This window comes from Aythya fuligula, chromosome 1 (assembly GCF_009819795.1).
Source record: "Aythya fuligula isolate bAytFul2 chromosome 1, bAytFul2.pri, whole genome shotgun sequence".
Lineage (NCBI taxonomy): Eukaryota > Metazoa > Chordata > Aves > Anseriformes > Anatidae > Aythya > Aythya fuligula.
The window spans coordinates 198,137,889-198,158,663 of NC_045559.1; the positions used below are offsets into that span (position 1 = coordinate 198,137,889).

General features: G+C 37.1%; 1 protein-coding gene across 2 annotated transcripts in view; it reads left to right on the plus strand.

Annotated features, from left to right (window-relative positions):
- Positions 1-20,775, plus strand: part of GRM5 (glutamate metabotropic receptor 5) — a 278,368-nt gene that overhangs the window by 127,992 nt on the left and 129,601 nt on the right. For both annotated transcript variants that reach the window (XM_032208117.1, XM_032208118.1), the window contains exon 3: positions 5,316-5,565. In XM_032208117.1, the coding sequence (XP_032064008.1) occupies positions 5,316-5,565 (250 nt within the window). The remainder of the gene's footprint in view (positions 1-5,315; positions 5,566-20,775) is intronic.

Genomic DNA, 20,775 nt, shown 5'->3' on the forward strand with positions numbered 1-20,775 from the left:
TAAAAACACCATACAGTGGGTCATATTTTTTTCCGTTAACATACATGGACAACTTCAGAATTTCAGACATTTGATTTGATTTCATTTGGTTTGTACACTTTACAATTAAATCATGTGCTTCCTATTAAACAAATAATTCAGTTCCCGCTCCTCTAGACATAAGGGTGCCTTTCACCATGCTTATCAAAGGAATGTGATTGCTGTAGTTGCTCAAGAGATTTGGTATTATGCCTTTATAAGTGACAAAAGTTTAGAAGGCTCATATATTCACAACAGTTAAATGTAGACAATATCTACTAGATAAAAGTAGTAGTAGATAGGTGTTGGTGTTCTATGATGATTAATTTTAGGTATAACATTCAGTCTTCTAGCATCTCCATTTGGGTAACACTTCTATCCATTCCTTGGCTTGAAGGAAGGTCATCTTGATAATCAGCCAACACATTGCCTTTCATAAATACCTTCAATTACTCCCACACACATTTTCAGAATTATACCTACTTAGATTTTTTTAGGTATTTCTGGCAAAGTTCATCCAGCTGATACCAATAAAAGCTAGCAAAAAATGAAGCTCTATATCCTCATATTGCTTGCAAGATATCTACTGAGAATTTTAACTTGACTTGGTTTCTTTTCTGTGGCTCAGATACAACATAGAATATTACTTTGTGTTTTGTTCTTTTCTGTCTATAAAAATAATAGTAGCATTTCTGTTTAAACAAATATGTTCTGAGATAGGTAAGGTTATTACAATCTAAATTAATGGTATAATGCATTTCTTTAATTTTACTTGAGCCTCCTCTTCTGTTACTTTCTGATTTTTTTTATTTGATTTTTTTTTTTTCTGTGTGCTTCCTGAAGCAATTGTACATCCTATACATATCATAAAGGCTGGTTCTCATCCACGTTCACTGTAAATAAATAAATAAAGATACGATAGCAATACACATGTTCACAATGATTACATGTACACAATGATTACAAGCAAAGCAAACAAACAAACAAACAAGCCTTCCTCTACTCCAAATAAGTGTGTGACAACCCAAAAATCCCTGGGCAGGAGAAAATGTAGTTCATTATTCCATTTGGCTGTAGGGATGTTTTAATCTCATATCAGTAACTTAGTGTTATAAAACACGTCAATGTACTTTGTTTATTATCTTTAGTTTAAAAACCTTGCTGTTTGCTGTGTAATGGTTTCTCATCAGGTAGTTTAACTGGCTCAATAGCTGGGCAGGAGGAGCAGCAAGAGCAACCTGCAGTTTGCCTGACCCTTTTCTATCAGATTGAAGTATTATTATGTGGTGTACTATATTAAGCCTCATCTGGAAAAAAAGCACAATCTGTTCTTTTTAAGCTTCTTAATAGTTTTTAGAACAGATTGATTGGAAGTGGAACTAACAGATTGCTGTAGTTAAACTGTAGGTGGGCATGCATATGAATGAGTTTGGAACAAAGTTCCAACCCTGAAGCAAGGATAAGCATTACAGATGATGACATAATCAATATGGATTTCTGTTTGCTTGTTTGTTTTAAACATGCAGAGACAAATGGGTGCAGCTTCTGAACTGGGATTAGGGTCAAACATTCAGGTAGGCAACTTGCAGGATTCAGGCTTGTATTTTGAAAGAACCCAGACAGCCACAAGTACAAAGCATATTTCAACAGTCAGCAACTCTGGTTATGCCACCAACAGACAAACTTTCAAGAGGAGGTGAACATCCAGTAAAAAAATGCACCACCTCTTCCAGCAGAACAAGTCACAATAGAGATGCTACTTCCCAAACACTGAAATGGAGATGGAGCTTGGTGGGGCAGGAGGAACTGAGGATAAATTGACCATATTTCACTTCCAGCTTGTGTTGTTTGTCGATTTTCTTCTGCTGAACTGGAACTAGCCAAATAAAAATAAAACAATCCCTCCCTTCTTTTCCTTAGGAACTTTCATTAAATTTAGAAATAGAAACAGAATAGCTACATGGTTAGATTGCCAGAATGTAAGCAGCTTTTGTCACAGAGGACTTGCAGAAGATATTACACTGGTTCCAGCACAGGGTTTCTGAATTAATTTTCACTTGGAAGTGGAACTAAAATATTCTTCTTCTCAGAGTACAAATCCTTGCTTTGACTACCCCTATGTGCAAACCCAAAGTCGCTGTATCTTTCTCTTTGAGTCACAGAAATGTCTGAAGACTGGGAACTTCCCTGTCAGTGGAAGTTCCAATGTGGAAGCCAATTTTGGCAATGTGACAATTTTCTATTATGGGAATTCCACAGTTCATGAATAAAATAATTCCATACAGAAAGAGTGAAAATGTACTTATGCTGTGAACCTCAGATCTCATCTTCAAAGAAATGAGATAATGAAACTTCCTCAGATTCCCACTCCCTGTGCTACATATATGCCTTCATGCACATACAGGTTTTCTACAAAAAGATTGCTCAATGGAAATTCATCCTAATGTGTTTTGCAAATAAATTTAGCAGAAAAGGAGGAAATTTTCCATCAAGGATTGTTCATTATCCCCATAGTATGGCTCAAGTTAAATATACATACCTCATCATACCTCTTGCACAACAGGGGAATTCACTATGAATAATTAATTAAGTAGAGTTTAGTCAGTAATTATCATGACAAGGTCTCCACTGGTGTATTTGTACGAGCATCTTGAAGCATAGCTGCTTTCTGTTTTCATCAACTCTCCCCTGAGCTCATGTTATGCAGACATAGTTTTCCCAGCTAGAGAACTTTGTCACGTTCAGATTTTTTCTTTTCCAAATGTTAAGGATGTAACTCTTTGTTAAGTGCCCTTGGTAGTTTAGTAGATTTCTTCTCATTTTTGGTGAGTCATTTCTTTTTGCACATTTTCACAAAACCACCCTGTCTCGATACATGATGAGACAATAACTGGAGAAACCTTTACTTGATTGGAAAAGAGTTAAAGCACTTTGTGTTCGTTGAAAGGCCTACTACTTTTTCAGGACTGTAATTAAGCCTGTTCTCAGCTTTATAGTAAGCCTCAGCTTTATAGCAAGCCTCGGGACAATACTTTTGTGCTTTTATAACACTCTCAAACAAAGAATTAAATGTCTGGAACACTGAAGAGATCTAGTTCTGTAAGTCAATTAGACTTAACCAGGAATTTTCTATTGACAGTTTCTTCACAGAAAATGAAATCTTCAGAATTTCAATTTCTTTGAGGTACACTGTAGATATATTTTTTTTTTCACTTCCAAGTTCTACGGTAAAACTTGATATGACTGACTTTTTTCCTTTTTTTTTTTTTTTCTCCTCTTTTTTTTTTTTTCTTCTTTGATCCAGACTGACAAAAAAGAGACTGACTTTAAACAAAGAAATGTATTTCTTGCCAAACTGCCTGATTTTACTTTAGATGGCCTCAAGGCCTGGTGGAAGTTTTATCTGACTGACCCCCATTTTTCCATCAGACTGAGTTTTGGGGTTATAATAAGTCTTTCATTAAGCACCATGTTTTTGACTTGTAGCCAAACTCTTTCAGCATCTCATGGCAATCACTTGATGATCTATCACAGGAAATGTTTGCCCTATAAGTATGACACATGGGGAAGAACATCAACTCCCAGGAAGCACTAAGTTTAAAACTTCTATGACATTTTGCTCAGGCACAATCTGCATAGTAATGGATTCTTCATCAGACACAGCAGAGAGAAAAATAAAAGTTGGTGCACATTAGATAAGGAGACATGCATTCAAGTTGCCATTCTGGTTGGGGGTACCATTTCAAAATTTCAAACTCGCATTGATTAATTTCTGATATGAAATGAAGGTAGTGATACTTCCTTTCTGATACTCTGTCTCTTTTGGCTATTCAGATGCTAAGATCTTTAAACTGGAGACTGTGTCTTTCATGTTCAGGTACAGTCTGGAAGCTAATGCAGCCTGTAAACTTTGGCAGTAGAGAAATAGGGGTGATTTCTTAGGTAGGCAGGCTGAGTGCTTCGTGGCTCCAATGTCCAAAGTCACAAGAACAAATGAGGGCAGAGACAGCCCAAATCCTGTAATCTGATTCTAAGTACTTCGCATATTTTTTCACTATCAATACTCTTATATACTCATAACACAGTTGGCAAAGAAATCTTTTTGTTGTTACAGATTTTAATATTTGCAAACCAACAGAAGCGAGTGAAGGATCAACAGTTCCTTGCAAATCTGTTACTTTAACACTCTTGGTCTTATTCATTTGTTGACTGTGTTTCTGTGGAATATTACTTGGAAGTTAAGGCAATATTTTGGAGAAGAGAGAGTTCCTTCCTCAAAATCCTTCTGATTTAAATTAGACAAGAAACAGATTTAGAAAGGTAGATGTAGGAGAACAAGGAACCAGAAAGACAGTCCTGGTTAGTATGATTGTCAGTGGGAACACTACACCCCCTGTTTAAGCACCATGACTATTCTACAATTTCAAATGAAAAAATTTTCTGTGGTGAGATAGAATAAAAAACAACAGACATATCTATCTCCTGGTATTTATTACCATTATTACCAGCTTATCATACAGGAGAATGTCTTGAAAGAAAATATGAAGAATTTCCTGTTGGTTTTGTTGACATTTAATTGAAAAGTAAATAAATAAAAATGTACATTTAGTTCATCTGTAATCCTGTGATCTCTGTCATGTTAGTCCTCAATTTTGCCTCTCATTCTCTTGAGTCATCAGTAAAACTTTCTTCACAGAATAGCTATTACCTTTCAATGTAAATTAAATGTTGTTGTTGTTCAGATTACACTATGAACAGTCATGTTGTTATTAGCAATTGTTTTGTTTTTGTTTATAGTCAAAATATTACACCAAATAATATATCCTAAAGATTTATTATTATTTTTTTTTAATGTTGTTGTGGTTTTTGTTGTTGTTGTCTTTGTGTTGTTTGTTTTTTTTTGTTTGTTTGTTTTTAAGTAAACCTCAGAGCAACTGACCACATTCGGTCAACTTAAGAGAATCAGAAGGCAACATGCAATTTATACAGATTTTGCTATAGACATTTTTGAACAGATTATCACAGGTATTCAGGTACTTAACAGACTTTGGTTTCAACATAGAAGCAGGCTGCTAAACTGAAGTGAGGTTTCTAGGAAAGTTTGTTGATCTTGACTTGAAAAATAGGTGAATAAATTAAAGTAGTTTTTTGTTTGTTTGTTTTTAAGATGGCTTCACTGTTCTCTGTACAGATATGTTATGTACTTTCTAAAGTATTTGCTGTTTCCAAAGCAAAAAAAAAAAAAAAAAGCTTCTGTAGATTTTAATACATACATATGTTTCTCTGTTTGCATTTAGGAAACTATGGTGAAAGTGGAATGGAAGCTTTCAAAGATATGGCAGCTAAGGAAGGGATCTGCATTGCACATTCCTACAAGATCTATAGCAATGCTGGTGAACAGAGCTTTGACAAGTTGCTGCGAAAGCTCCGGAGCCACCTGCCCAAGGCAAGAGTCGTTGCCTGCTTCTGTGAAGGCATGACTGTGAGAGGGCTCTTAATGGCTATGAGGCGCCTGGGACTTGCTGGAGAATTTTTGCTGCTGGGCAGGTGAGTAATACTAGGCAATTATAGCCAGTCTTTTCAGAGTAGGGCAAAATAAAAGACAGTCCAGTCAAGCATATGTAAAGCCCACATTCATGGTCTCTCCTAGAGATGTGCATATCTAAAAGATAGAAAGTAACGTAAGCCATGTCATAGTGGTACATATTATACAAAGACATATATCATTCTCATGACATGTCATGCAAACACAATATTGGCCAGACCTATTAACAGCATTGTGTGAGGGAAAGCTGACAAACAAACATTTGATTTGGATCATCCATTGCATTTACAGAAGTTTAAAATGCATAATGTACATATACAGCCTGAAGGTAAGCCTTGTTCATGTAACATCGTGTTAAGAATTGCTGATGTGCCTTCTGGGTAGATGTGAAATGTCTCCAAAATGAAGGTTGTTAACCACCACCTTTTCTTCCCTTTCTTCAGCTGATGTATTTACTTGTTCCTACTGTGCTAAAGGCAAAAAGTAGGTAATACTTTCCCTTACATGGGGGTCAATGATAGCAGCTTTTCTTTCCCTAACCACCAAGGGGGGAAAGGAAAGCTCTCTCAGATATGTTCACCCAACAGAAAAGGTCCCTGGGTTAGTAGGCAGGAAAGTAAAAGACATAAATGCACACCTTCTGGGACCTTTTTATTTACCCCATATTCTGAATCAACTGGTGGACCTTAGATAAAATAAGAAAAATGGTGTCTTGACCACAAAATGGAGCATTCCAGGAGTCAGATAATGTGGCCTGCTGCCTTTCTGGTGCATTATTAGAAAGATGACCTGATATCATCCCAGGAATGAACAGTACAGGAACAGGAATAAAACAGTGACAGTGAAACCAGCTGTCTTGGAGAGACACTCAGGGCAACATGTAAGGAATGTGGCTCTGCCCAACTGCCTTGAAAGCTGGTCTGCTAAGATTGTCCCATAGGTAGGACAGCAGCCTCTATTCACTGACTACCTGTTGCACACAGCTATCCTTCCATACTACGCAAAGGGGAAAGCAACAACAGGGATTTCTACCTCTATTCTTGCTTTTTAGCACCAACCTATTTATTTATTTATTTATTTATTTATTTTGTAATTTGAGATATATTACTTACATATTTCTCTGTCTTATGGTTTCAAATACATTTTTTCTGTAGTTTCTTCTATGGGTCATCTTAATTCTTTTCTGACATCCAAAGGGACTACTGTCCTTAGGATGATATTCACCTAAACGTATTTATATGTCTACAATTTGCATGTGAACTAGTCACCACTGTAGTTAATGCAAAATAAAAAATAAATAAATAAAATAAAATAAATAAGACCCTCTTAGGTCCATTACTTTTAATGTGGACATTTAAAGTAGCTCAGAGGAATCATGTTCAAGAAAAGGGCTTGTACAAAGAGTGTCTTGAAAACTGACTTAGGTGGAAACCCTACTTGCTAGTTTCTTAGAGTGAAGAGTAGCAAAAACCACCTGCACTATCTTCGTCTAGAACTGGTGCCATATGACCCTTGTTGTTTTCCTTTATCCTAAACAAAAGAAGTTGTCATTTCACTGTCACATCAAACAAATTAAGTATGTAAGCATTGCTTTCAAAAGCTATGGTGGCCCTTAGCTCCTGCAGATGCCAAAACATATTTAATTTTGTATAGGTTTTGCTTATTTACAACAGTGCTAAAATTAGCTTTCAGAGATCCTTTTATGTGCAAGGACTTCAGAACTGACAATTGGAAAGTCTTAGCTCTTCAATAAAACAAAGTCCAGAGAGAACTGGCTTTTAATTTTCTCAGTTTAAAATATCTGTTTCTAGCTGCAATGGGAAATGTCATGACTAACTATAAGAAATTTGTTATTCAGTATATAACTAAAAGCTTGCAGGAAAACTTCTTGAGATAGATGGGATGTGAGACAATAATATCTTTGCTGTCCATTGATGTACTGAGTTCCTGTAGGGAGTTAAAGCTCCATTTTCCAGAATCCCAATGTGTTGAAGACTATTTTGATTTCATCTGTTGGGCTCTTTTGGTTATGAACATGTGACTGTTGGTCCAGAGCTAGGCTCATTTGTTGTCTCTGTGGAGAAAATCTTAAGGCACTAACCTAGGATGGATATGACACCAGAATGAATCCAGATTTTACAAACAGAATAGCAGAAGTTTCAAATGAACAGATATACCAGACCATTTAAAGGGGAAAATCCTACATCTGAAATAAAAGAAAGCTCATGCAACTAATGTCTCATGTGAAGCTACACTGGAAAATGGACTTGGATAGGATTTGCACTTTCATTTGTGCTCTGATCTTGGGTTTGATCTGGGCTACCAAATTAAACTGAGAAGGTTGTAAATAGATGCTCCAACCAGAACAGAGAGTTCCTGTTGCTGAAATGCAATGCGTTCACAAGGAAAGCTTCATCTACTAATGGATACTTATGTTACTCTACCTACAGAAATGCATGTTGCTTCTCCCTTCTGTGGAGAGTTATTTGATTTAAATTTTAAGTGCACAAAAATAATTAAATTTCCAAAGCCATGCAGTGGTTCTATGGGAAATCACAAGATATCAAACTTTCCAATTCCCCTTACTGTTTTTTGTAAAATATTTGTTTTGAGCTTGCTCTCACAGAATCACAGAATCACAGAATTTCTAGGTTGGAAGAGACCTCAAGATCATCGAGTCCAACCTCTGACCTAACGCTAGCAGTCCCCACTAAACCATATCCCTAAGCTCTACATCTAAACATCTTTTGAAGACTTCCAGGGATGGTGACTCCACCACTTCCCTGGGCAGCCTGTTCCAATGCCTCACAACCCTTTCAGTGAAGAAGTTCTTCCTAACATCTAACCTAAAACTCCCCTGGCTCAACTTAAGCCCATTCCCCCTCGTCCTGTCACCAGGCACATGGGAGAACAGGCCAACCCCCACCTCGCTACAGCCTCCCTTGAGGTACCTATAGAGAGCAATAAGGTCACCCCTGAGCCTCCTCTTCTCCAGGCTGAACAAGCCCAGCTCCCTCAGCCGCTCCTCGCAGGACTTGTTCTCCAGGCCCCTCACCAGCTTCGTCGCCCTTCTCTGCACCCGCTCAAGCACCTCGATGTCCTTCTTATAGCGAGGGGCCCAAAAAGGTCTCATCTTTTTTTATGCTCAGACAAACAAAAAAACAGAGTGGTCAAGAAACACACATATCAAATAAATCACACTGTAGAACCCCAAGGGGAATAGAAGGATGCCAAAAGATATCCTTCAATAAACACTCCACTCTTGATGTACTACACAGTTCCAGAAATTGCATTGCCTGCCTGAGACAGAAATGAAAGATGGAAGGTCATTAGTGATTGTAGTGTTCAAGAGATTTTGATTAATGGAAAATGTTTTAAAAGCTCAGCAAATATTTACCTTGTGCACCTTGAGGAACTGGACTTAACCTCAAATGAAAAGGTGAACATGATGACTTCCAAGTGTGGGAAAAATTGCTATTTTAGCCTAACCATTATGCAACTTAATCAAGATACAGACACCAGGCTGCATCTATTTGTGCTTATTGCTTTGGTCATCCACAAGTCATACGCCAGGAAATATACTTACAGATAAAATTCACTAGAGAAGAAATAATACACTCATGTAGCAGAATAACTTTAGAACATATTTCAGAAATGAATACGGAGTATTAATAGTAGAGGTAAAAATGATTTGGTTGCATGTGATTTTCATCTGTTCTTCATTTTCTGTAACAGTTGGCCTTAACAGCTGAAGTTTTGTTTCAGGTAGTAAGTACACCTTCATCCTGCTCCTCTTAACTATTAGTTTCTGATGTTTGAAGAAAACCTCTGTGATAAATCTCTCCAGTAATAATTTTATCTAATGTTTTTAATCTACAGGTATTCTACCACGTCTCTTATGTCTCTACTTTTATAACTAAAAGTTATAGTGCCAATTCACATGTTTTTATAACATAATAGAAACTACTAGCCACAACTGAAATTATGCATATCGCCTATACCTGTGTTAAATAAAATGGAGTCAGAGAATAGGCTGAAGTTCTGGATATTAAATATTTATTTATTTATTTATTCTTGCTGGCATGATTTTAGCCTGTGGCTATTAACATTTTTGTGAGGGGTCTCAGGCATTGTGTTGGTGATGGCACTGTCAGGGATGGTTGCCAGCAGGCAGTTGGGACACACACACTGTGTTCTGGTCTATAACAGTATTAAGATACATGGATGCAGGGTTTGCATGCCTTTTACTTCCAGACAAGAGAGCTGTCCCCAGTTTATTAATTATTTCATTTATTTAATTGTTTTATTTTATTGAATAAAAGTAGCTATTGTACAAACCTAGAGAACAAGAGAGTAAGTTTTGCAAAGCATTTGTGGTTCCAAATGGATTATAATAGGACTTTTCCTGCCTTAAAGGAGAGGAGAATGGAAAAGAGAAGGGAAAGTAGAGGCATACATAGATAAAATATCTTGCTGAACATTTTTAGCTTACAAATGGCATTTCAAACATATTGATCTGGAAGGAATTACCGAGTCTTCTATATGCCTCATGTTCCAATATATGTATCATCTCAGTTTTACTGTTATTAACTACCTTTTTTTATGAGTAAAAAAAGGTTAATTAATATGTTCTGGACTTTGTTTTTTGTTTTTTTGTTTTTGTTTTTTTTTTTTTTTTTAAGTGACAAAATTAAACACACACTGAAAAAAAATAATAAAAAAAATGATCTAGTGGAGGTGGAAATAAATATTTCCTTAGACTCTAGTACTGATTCTGATTTTCAGCCATCCAGCTGAAGGTGGTACAGGGAAGACATCAGTTCTAAGAGTGTCACAAGCAATGATCACAAGCAATTCGAGGGTCTCCAAAAGGCTTAGTGATAATTATCATAGTTATAGAAAGGATGAATCAAGTATTAGGAAACTGTACTAGGAATCAGTGTCTGTTCTTAGAACAGCACATGTATGCTTTAACCTTTGCAAATCGTTTCTTGAAGCTCATTTCTCTGCTAATACAAGATACCTGTAGAGGTGGATTGGAGGAAATTGTTATTGATTCTGAGGCTCACAGATCTTGCAGGAAAAAGAGCTAAGAATAAGGTTAGTAGTAGAGATGAGGATAAGGAGGGAGAATAAAATGTGGAGGACCATTAGTTCCAGGAAGTCCAAAAAGTCATTTGACTGATAGGAAACTCAGCAATATATGAAGAAAACTTGGTTAGGAACCAAAAAGGAATACTATTGCTGAAGGAAAATTAAAGCAAGATAGATGATCTGAAGGAAATGAACTCTTCAATAATTCAAAAACAGATCTTTCGTGAGACTTGCAAAAGTGTCTCTTGGATGAAGAAAGATCTCACTGCAGAGGACGTAATAATTTGCCTTCTGAAAGTGCTCTGGGTAGTGTGGGTGAATGCTGTAGTTAACATGCCTTTTTCTGTGTTTGTACAAGTCCAAACTTGAGAAATTGAGTAGTTATTGTAAAATAAATGAAGAAATGAAATTTTGCTGGCCTGAAATATTCTCTAAATTTATTTTTGGTTATTTCTGCTGCTTCGGGGAAAAAATAAATCTGCCAAAGTTCTTCTGTCTGGAATAATTCTAACAGTATAGTCCTTGACAGAAAATGTAGAAGCTAAACAAAGTATAAGTGTTCAGACCTCTTCCATAGGGATAAATTAAATGGGTAAAAAATGGGTAAAAAAAATATTTTCAGCACACAATCATGCAAACCTTTGAGGAATCTGCTCCCCCCTCCTTTTTTTTTTTTTTTTTTCAGCCCATGATGGATGGGAACCTGCTACAGCCTCACCTGAATACTGTTGCATCTGATGCAACTCTCTGCTGCCTGTTCATTTATCTCATTGAATTCTCTCATTCAGGTACCCATGTGTAGTGCAGAAAAGCAGCTATTACATTATACTGAGTAATCATATGCACTGTAATTAGCAACATCAGGTCAGAATCTTACCACCCAAAGTGAAACAAAGGTTTGCTTTGCTAAAGCTGTTGAAAAAAAAAATATAAAATAATAATAATAATAATAAAATAAAACACACTAGAGAAGTGAAAGAATTCTCTATTTAGTTATTCAAACTGTGTCCTTAATCAGTGGTAATTCAGACTAGAGTTTAAAGAATTACTTTCCTTTGAAAGAAAGCTTTGTGGTTTTCCTCTACCTGGCAGTCCTGTAGTTCAGTGGCCCTCATGATGAGCAATAGATGCCTCCAGGTGTATCCTGCAACAGATGGAAGAAGTACAGTGGCTGTCCGAGGATGTTTGTATAATAACTGAAAGGAGGATCATTTTCTTTCTATGTTATGAATCATGGAAGATGAAAGTAAGAACTCCATAAGTCAAGCCTTGAGGGTTGAATGGAGACAATATATATGTGATCAATAAATGTAGCTGTATGAGGTCAGATCAAAGGTCCACCAAACCTATCTATTGTTTCTGGAAGTAGTGAATGACAAATGACTAACAAAAAGTGACAACAATCTGGGATGGAGCAAAGTTTTTCCAGTGCATTTTAAAATCTTTGACTAATCTGCAGTTTAGGAATCTTCTAAATCAAAAGTGGTGTCTTAGTAAGGAAAGCCCTTGTGCAAAGCAGTGCTGTGAGTAAAATAGAAGTTCAGACAGGGGTATGTCATGAATACAGAGTTTAGACCTTGGAGATAAAAGTTTTAGTCCTAGCACTGTCACTATTCTTATTAGTGGTTTTGCACGTATCATTGTATTTCTATGTCCTTGGATTTCCTCAGTAAATTTGTCTTTTATGGCTTCTTTCACCTTTGAGCAGCTGAGGGTGGAGACTCTTTTACTATGCACCTGTGTTGCCCTTCAGACTACAAGGCCCTAAGTTATTTTGATTATTCACACGTGCCATAAAGTGTGACTACTTCAGTGAGCTCAGTAGGCAGTCTTGCCCAATAGAAAACAAAGAAATGGTCAGCACTGGTAGTGAATATGTCCTTCTTACGACATGACAAATCTAATATTACATTGCAAAAGCATGTCCAATTAAATGATTTATTTCCTGGAGGATCTGATATTTCTTATCTAAGACTGGTGTTTAAAAGCAAGAGAACATAGCTTTTGCAGCTGTACACTTGTGTGGAGTTGTGCCATGAGACTGCAGGAAATGGCACTGTCTGGGCCCTCAGGGTGTCATTCCACTTCTGCAGTGCAAGATTATTCTATATAATTCATACTTGTTCCATCTTTAGATAGATCTAATTACGATCTTTTAAAGATGAAAATCCCACAGATTCTTCAAGCAACTGTTTCCCATGCTTAGCTGCTCTTTACGCTCTTCCTAATCTCTAATTTAATTTTTTAAACTGTTTTACACTTTGGGATAACATGAGACTTCTATTGTCTCAATTGAAATGAGATGAGGGGAAACAGAGAAATAGAGGCAAAGAATTCTGAAGTAGTAAAAAAGGTTTATTCTTATTGCTAAAGGACAAAAGGACAAATTCATGAGGTGGCATCCTCAGGCTGAAAAAAAAGAAAAAAAAAAAAAAAAAGAGATGATGATGTGATCTCAGAGAACTCTACATTGCCAACCCACCTATTCTTGCAGGCTTGTGTGAAACTGAGTCACTGGCTTTGTTGGAAAATTGTGTCCATTTGTGGGTGCACTTCCACTCTCTCACAATAAGTGTATGCTTCTGATTTTATCTATGACTTTAAGGCTCTGCTGTAGCCAACAGCGTATTAAAACTCAGACTGAGAAAAGTCTAAGGATGATTCATTTAAGACTGTTCTCTTCAAATAGGAATGATGGGCAATGCTCATTGTGAGTTTTCTGAGGTGAGTAGGTGAGTCCATTTTGAGATGAGAAAGACTCCTTCAAGCCTAAGATAAGAAATTAAACATAATTTTGAAACAATGGAAACATGTTCTGTTTAAGCTTGAGAAACAATGAGATGCTTTCTTCACAAAAACAGAAAATCAAGAGATGAAAAGAAGTTAAATTCCAGTGTAGTTATTTCAACATTTGGCATAGGTTATCTGATAGTAAGTAATTATTTAAAACATTAAAAGTAACACTAAAAATGTGTTCCAGTATACATTCCTGGAAAGATTTAAAGATATTCAGAACATGATGAAAGCTATTATTGTCCTTGAGATTTTCTGATCCTTTTAACAGCTATAGATTTTCTGATAATGAAGTTAAGTGAGCTTAAAATGCTCTCCATTAAATGCGTGGTGCATATTTGATCAAAAAAATAAAAAATAAAAAAAGCGTTTCTGCTCCTCTAAAATTACCATTGCGACAAGTAGAAGTTTGTTGAGAGGTATTGATTAGGTTTTAAAATTGATTTCCTTTATATTACTTTTCTCTATTTTCTTTAGTTATAATATTTTTTAAGCTTTCTTTCATTCTTTCGTTCTTTCTTTTCTTATGTGTCTACATGAACCCAGAATCTGCACCCAGAAACAGTTATTCATTGCACACACACAAAACGTGCATGTGCCTGGACACAGAGAAGTTGTTTATGAGAGGGGAAGACCCAGTGGTTGGTGACTCCATAGTATCACCTCCTGATGAAGTACGTCTCTTCCAAATCACATGGCCCAGGAACATTCTGTTCTCCCAGCGAATTTGCCACCCATTCTGTTCAAATCTTTGTTTCTGTGTCACCCAGAAATTCTTTCTGTAGGTAAACAGGAGAAAAGTATAGCAGAAAAAGGAACAGAAGTACTGGATTGACAGAAGCATATTCATTTAATTGTTTCAGCTTCATAGTTATTGTTACATATGTCCCATTTTTTGGTCGGAAGAGTAAAGCGGGAATCAGAAAAGTAGAAAGGCCTTCTCTAACTCTACATTTGAGATGATTTAAGGTTATTTAGAACACCCCGAAGACCTGAACATTACGACGTTATCCATGCAACAGAGATTTATACAGAGGAATCTCTCGTTAACACTGCTGAATGATTATGGGAGAATCTTACTAGAAGTAATGAAAACTTCTGATTTGTAAACTCGTGGTGTAATTCATTTTTCTATCACTCTATTAAAACAACAAAGTACCACACACAGCAATGAATCTCCCCCTCACTATGGCTAAAATTATACTTTTTAGTAAAGCCACCGTGTCCCCAGAGGTTAAGGCTGAAGGCAACTGATAACATGGATGAAATACCAAAACTCCCTAAACCTCATTCTGGTAGAATTCAGTTCACTACAGCCTTGAAAAGACATTGTAAATCTTGGCAAGAAGATACTGCTTTCAGGAAGAGCAGATAAAAGAGCCATGTACCATTTCAAGGAATAAGATCCAAGCTGAACTACATTGATCTTTTTCTTATTAATTACAAATGATGTAATAACAGAATGGATTTACAAACAGTATTTTAACTAGGAAGGCAAAGAACATAAAATCTATACTTACTCAGGGAACGTATCCTTCAACCTTTATTCATGTTGAGTTGTACCAATGAATGAAGTGGAGACTAACTGAATCATCATGAAAAAGTCATCTCTATCTTGGAAAATGCAGTTATAAAACATACTGATTTAATACATTTTAACTAGTGCGTTGTTAAACATTCGTTGTCTATAAGTGTTGATATGCACAAATCAATGTTAATCTCCAGTGTTGACACTTTCTAGACATGATTGACTTAGATGACTCTTAATATAGTTCTTAATATAATATATATATATTTATATATATATATATATTTATATATATATTTACATATATTTATATATTTATATTTATATATATAATTCTTAATATAATTCTACCAGTGGAAACCAAAATTTAGGCTATTTCTTCTATTCTAGCAGTTAAAACAAAGCAAATAATTTTCTTTTTTAATCATGTTTGAAACTCTGCATGGGTTCAAATATTTCTGGGTTTGGATAAATCAATTTGCTTTTCATAGCCAAATATGTGCTTATTAAATTTTTTCTGGGTAACAAAAAGTTTGGCTAACCACCCAAAACCTGACTTTAACTGAACATTTCTAACGTAATAAAAATTAGAATTTAATATATTCTTTTATCATCAATATCTAGAGGAGGATGACTGCCATAAACCACAAGGTTTAATGTTAGCTGTACAGATAACAGAGATTTGATGGGGATTAACTAGAAGAAATATACTTTAAAGTGTTGTTTAATGTCTTGCTCTGGCCACAGATATTTATATAAGCATCTAGAAACTCCTGTATAGAAGTGAATGTCCAGAAACAAAAAGGCTAACTGCAGGAATTTCATCTGTTTTTGTAAGTAGCTAATTACATGAAATACCAAGTAGATGGATATTACTGAATACTCTGTGTTTTTGTTTGTTTGTTTGCTTGCTTGTTTTTTTTTTTTTTTTTTTTTTTTTCAAAAGAAAAAAATCTAAGACAGAGCTGCTTCTGAAGCTGTCATCTCTTAGTTGAAAATTTTAGGAAGATTTATCTTTTTTTGTTTGTTTGTTTTTGTTTATTTTTTTTATTCTATAAGATATATAACTGATATTATGTAGCAATAATAAGAAAATAGCTTAATTACTTATGCAGCATTTGGTCTGCCAGGAATCTAATTACTTCTTGCTCCTCCATAAGTCCTTGTCATGGGGAATCTCCTAGTACAAGGTCTTGGGTAAAGGTAATTAGTGTTTTCTAATAATCTCCCCCTGTTATTCCACAGTACATTGAACTCAATGTGCCAGTTTCAGCTACTGGCAGCCCCAAGCTCCATGGCAGTTTTCTATTTCATTGTGTTTGTGCTCTTGTAGCCAGAAGACTAAATGATTCATACTCCACAAGTCATTAACTCCCCTTTCCCAACCGAAAACAATAGGGCTAAAAGAAGCACCCTTGGGAACAACAGCAATAACAAACAGCAGCAGATAGCACAGATTCCCTGTAATGTTCAGCTACAATAATTCAGTTGGGAAGTGCAGAAAGTTGTACCCACGGGAATGCAGTCAAGGTGTTTCTGACTCACCAGTGAAAACACCACTTTTCTATGCTGTCTTCTGAAGTTCTTGGGAATCCTCTCAGGATCAGGAAATTGATCTCAGGCTGGGCAACAGTTGATTTTTTCTAAGGCTTTCCTATAACAGACTATATTGAACATTAATTTTCTCAAAGAGAGAAGCTTATCTTTTTTGAAGAGAAAGTGTCTTTCAAACCTGTACCTGAAGAAGTACTTCACATCTGTCCACCCACCTGAAGATCAACAGCACCTCTGTTTTCCCAGGAAGCCCGTGTGCCTTTTAATAGAGTAGTAGGATCAAGGGGAATGCCAGTAAAGGGTTGTCTTCCCTATTTCTCAGCACATAATGCATGTCAGGATGTATTCACCCCAAACTCCCTTCGCTGGCAACAGAAGAAAACAACTCACCTTACCGAAGATCAGATTCACCCTGATTCACCCTGTGTATGTCTGTGTCTTTCCATTGATTTAAGTGAGCTCAGGCCAGTTCAGCTCTGACCATATGTGAGATCAATATTGCTCCTCTCAATCAGTGCTATAAAATGTTCAGGTACAAAATTGTCTGAATTAGAGTGAAATTATGATGTAAAACCATTACAGAGATAAATCCTTTTCTTTGATAAGCATGACTTAAGGGTCAGAAAACTCCCATCTCAGAAAGAGTCAAACAACTTTCTCTGGGAAACATCCTGAGACTTTGGTAAGGCCATTGCCATTATCCCCCATAATATCCTCATAGAGAAGCTAGTGAAGAATGGGGGAACCTGATCTAGTACGAGGTGTCCTGCCCATGGCATGGAGGTTGGAATTAGGTCTTTAAGGTCTTTCTAACTCAAACCATTCTATGATTCTGTGGAGGAGCAGACAGTGTGGGGCGTCAGTGAAAAATGGCTGAACAGACAGGCCCAGAGGGTAGCAGTCAATGGTGCAAAGCCTAGTTGTAGGCCAGTAAAGAGTGGAGTACTGCAGGTGTTAGTACTGAGTCCAGTCCTGTTTAACACCTACATTAATGATTTGGACAATGGAGTTGACTGCACCCTCACAGAATCACAGAATCACAGAATCATCCAGGTTGGAAGAGACCTCAAGATCATTGAGTCCAACCTCTGATCTAACACTAACAAGTCCTCCACTAAACCATATCGCTAAGTTCAACATGTAAATGTCTTTTAAAGACCTCCAGGGATGGTGACTCCACCACTTCCCTGGGCAGCCCATTCCAATGCCTCACAACCCTCTCAGTAAAGAAGTTCTTCCTAACATCCAACCTAAAACTCCCCTGGCACAACTTTAGCCCATTCCCCCTCATCTTGTCACCAGGCACGTGGGAGAACAGACCAACCCCCACCTCACTACAGCCTCATTTAAGATACTTATAAAGAGCAATAATGTCACCCCTGAGCCTCCTTTTCTCCAGGCTGAACAAGCCCAGCTCCCTCAGCCGCTCCTCGTAGGACTTGTTCTCCAGACCCCTCACCAGCTTTGTCAACATTCTCTGGACTTGTTCGAGCACTTCCATGTCCTTCTTGTAGCGATGGGCCCAAAACTGAACACAGTACTCGAGGTGCAGCCTCACCAGAGCCAAGTACAGGGGGACAATCACTTCCCTAGCCCTGCTGGCCACACTGCTTCTTATACAAGCCAGGATGCTGTTGGCCTTCTTAGCCACCAAAGCACACTGTTGGCTCATATTCAGTTGACTATCCTCCAATACTCCCATGTCCTTCTCTGCCTGGCAGATTTCCAACCACTCATCTGCAAGCCTGTACCTCTGCTTGGGGTTATTGCGCCCCAGGTACAAGACCTGGCACTTGGCCTTGTGGAACTTCATACAGTTGACCTCAGCCCATTGGTCCAGCCTATCCAGATCCTCCTGCAGAGCCTTCCTACCCTCAAGCAGATCGACACACGCACCTAACTTGGTGTCATCCGCGAACTTACTGAGGGTGCACTCATCCAGTAAATTTGTGAATGACATGAAGCTGGGAGGAGTGGCTGACTCACCAGAGATCTGTGCAGCCATCCGGAGGGACCTTGACAGGCTGTAGAGGTGGGCTAAAAAAAAATCTCATAAAGTTCAGCAAGGAGAAGTACAGAGTCCTGCACCTGGGAAGACAAACACCAAGACGTGCTGGGGGCAACCCAGCTGGAAAACAGCTCTGCCAAAAAGGACCTAGGAGTCCAATTTGGACATGAGTCAGCAATGTGCCCTTGATGCTAAGAAGGCTAATGGTATTCTTTGCTGCATATCATCAGCAGGTCAGGAGAGGTGATCCCACCTCTCTACTCAGCATTGGTGAGGCTGCATCTGGAGTACTGTGACCAGTTCTGGTTCCCCCAGTACATAACAGACCTGGATGTACTGGAAAGAGTCCAAGGGAGGGCTACCAAGATTACGGTTAAGGGACTGGAACACCTCTTCCATGAGGAGAAGCTGAGAGAGTTGACACTGTTCAGCCTGAAGAAGAGGAGGCTTAGAGAGAACTTATGAATATGCTTAAATACCTGAAGGGAGGTTGCAAAGAGGACAGAGCCAGGCTCTGTTCAGTGGTGCCCAGTGACAGGATAAGAGGTAATGGGCACAAACTGGAACACAGGAGGTTCTGTCTGAACATCAGGAAGCATTCTTTACCTTGAATCCTTCTTTCCAGAAACACTACAGCAAATTCACATCCCTGCATGCTCCTACACCTTCCCTCAGTATTCAGTGTCTGGTTCTGGCATTGTTTACTGCCTTCTACCTTGAAAAGGAGCTTCCAGTTAAATATCAGTTACTGTTTAGTAGCTTAATAATAACTAAATATAGACCAAATAGTTTCCCTACCAACTGTAAGGACTTGACTGCCCCCAAATCCTTCCAGGTTTGGGAATTCCTAGCCAGGACTAACCTGGGGAATATAAATTTCAAAGATCTGAATGAGTTACCATATGTGCATGTCAGGGGAGAAATTTCAAGAAACAAATTTGATTTTGTACCTTGATTTCATCCCCATTCTGATTTTGTCAAGGGATGTCACATCCTGGCATTTCTGATGTGTTAGATGGCTGGAAGTTCTCAAAGAAAGACTGAATCTGGATGCACGAAACCACAAAAATAGTTTCTAAAGTTGCTTTATGTTGTTTATATGCAGTATCTTTAATGGTGAACCCTCTCCCACACAGCTCTTAAAGCAGAATCCACAGTCTCTAACACTTCACATGTTTAGAGCAACAGGGTACTCAATAAAAGAAGCAAGTGAGTGACCTTTTAATGTTTGTTCCAGACTCTTCTGGATTACTCACAAGGATATTCTTTGAATGGCTCTATTTGGAAATGAACCTTATAAAACCAATCCAAGGTATCTCATGGCTATTTTGTTTGTACAATCTGTATCAGTGGTCAAGAACTAGGAAACTTCATCTGAATTGTCCAAAACAAATCACTTTTTTTTTTTTTTAAGAAAAAAAAAAGTACTGATTAGCATTCACTCATGAAATTGTTACACAGAAAATTGTTGAAACTTTATTAACAATTTTCCTTGATAATATGCAATTTAGAAAAAAAAAAATCATTTGTATAGAAATTAACTTTTATAGAAGTTCCCAGCTCCAATAACCTGTGTTCTTTCAAAGTACTTCAAAAAATAAAAATACAAAAAATCCACCAGTATTCAGAAAGCTCCCTAAAGTTATACAGATTAGATTATTTCAGTATGACAGTTCAGCTAGAAAAACATTCAGCTAGAGAATTTTGTCTTAATATATGTGGTAGTTTTTCTTTGTCTGTTTGTTTGCTTCTTTTGTTTTGTTCTGTTCTGTGGGAATTACCTTCATTTCTTGTGATATGATTCATTTCATTATGGTTGTATCACATTTGGGATGTAGTTCTCATCACTATTCTAGTTTAAATGGACTCTTACATGAGACATAGCAGCTGTCAGCAATATCAATATATATTTATTTATTTGTTAATTTTTGGTGCTGTTTATTTGTTTATTTTGTTGGTTTGGTTGTGTCTAGGTTTTGTGGTTTGGTTTCTTTGGTTGTTAATTTTTTTTTCACCACAGAGAGAAATTAATTTTGTATGGACTGCTAGCTTTTTCTGTACCAAACCATGAGGCATAGTAATAAGTAATGTTTATGAATTAAGCTTCTGTCAATGAGTATTTTAGGGAGAGAAGTAATTTCTGCAAAGCACTTTTTTCCATGATAGTCCATTATATGTGGGACGTTTCCTACCAACATCCACAAAATATCTTATTCTTTTTGAAATCTCTGGATG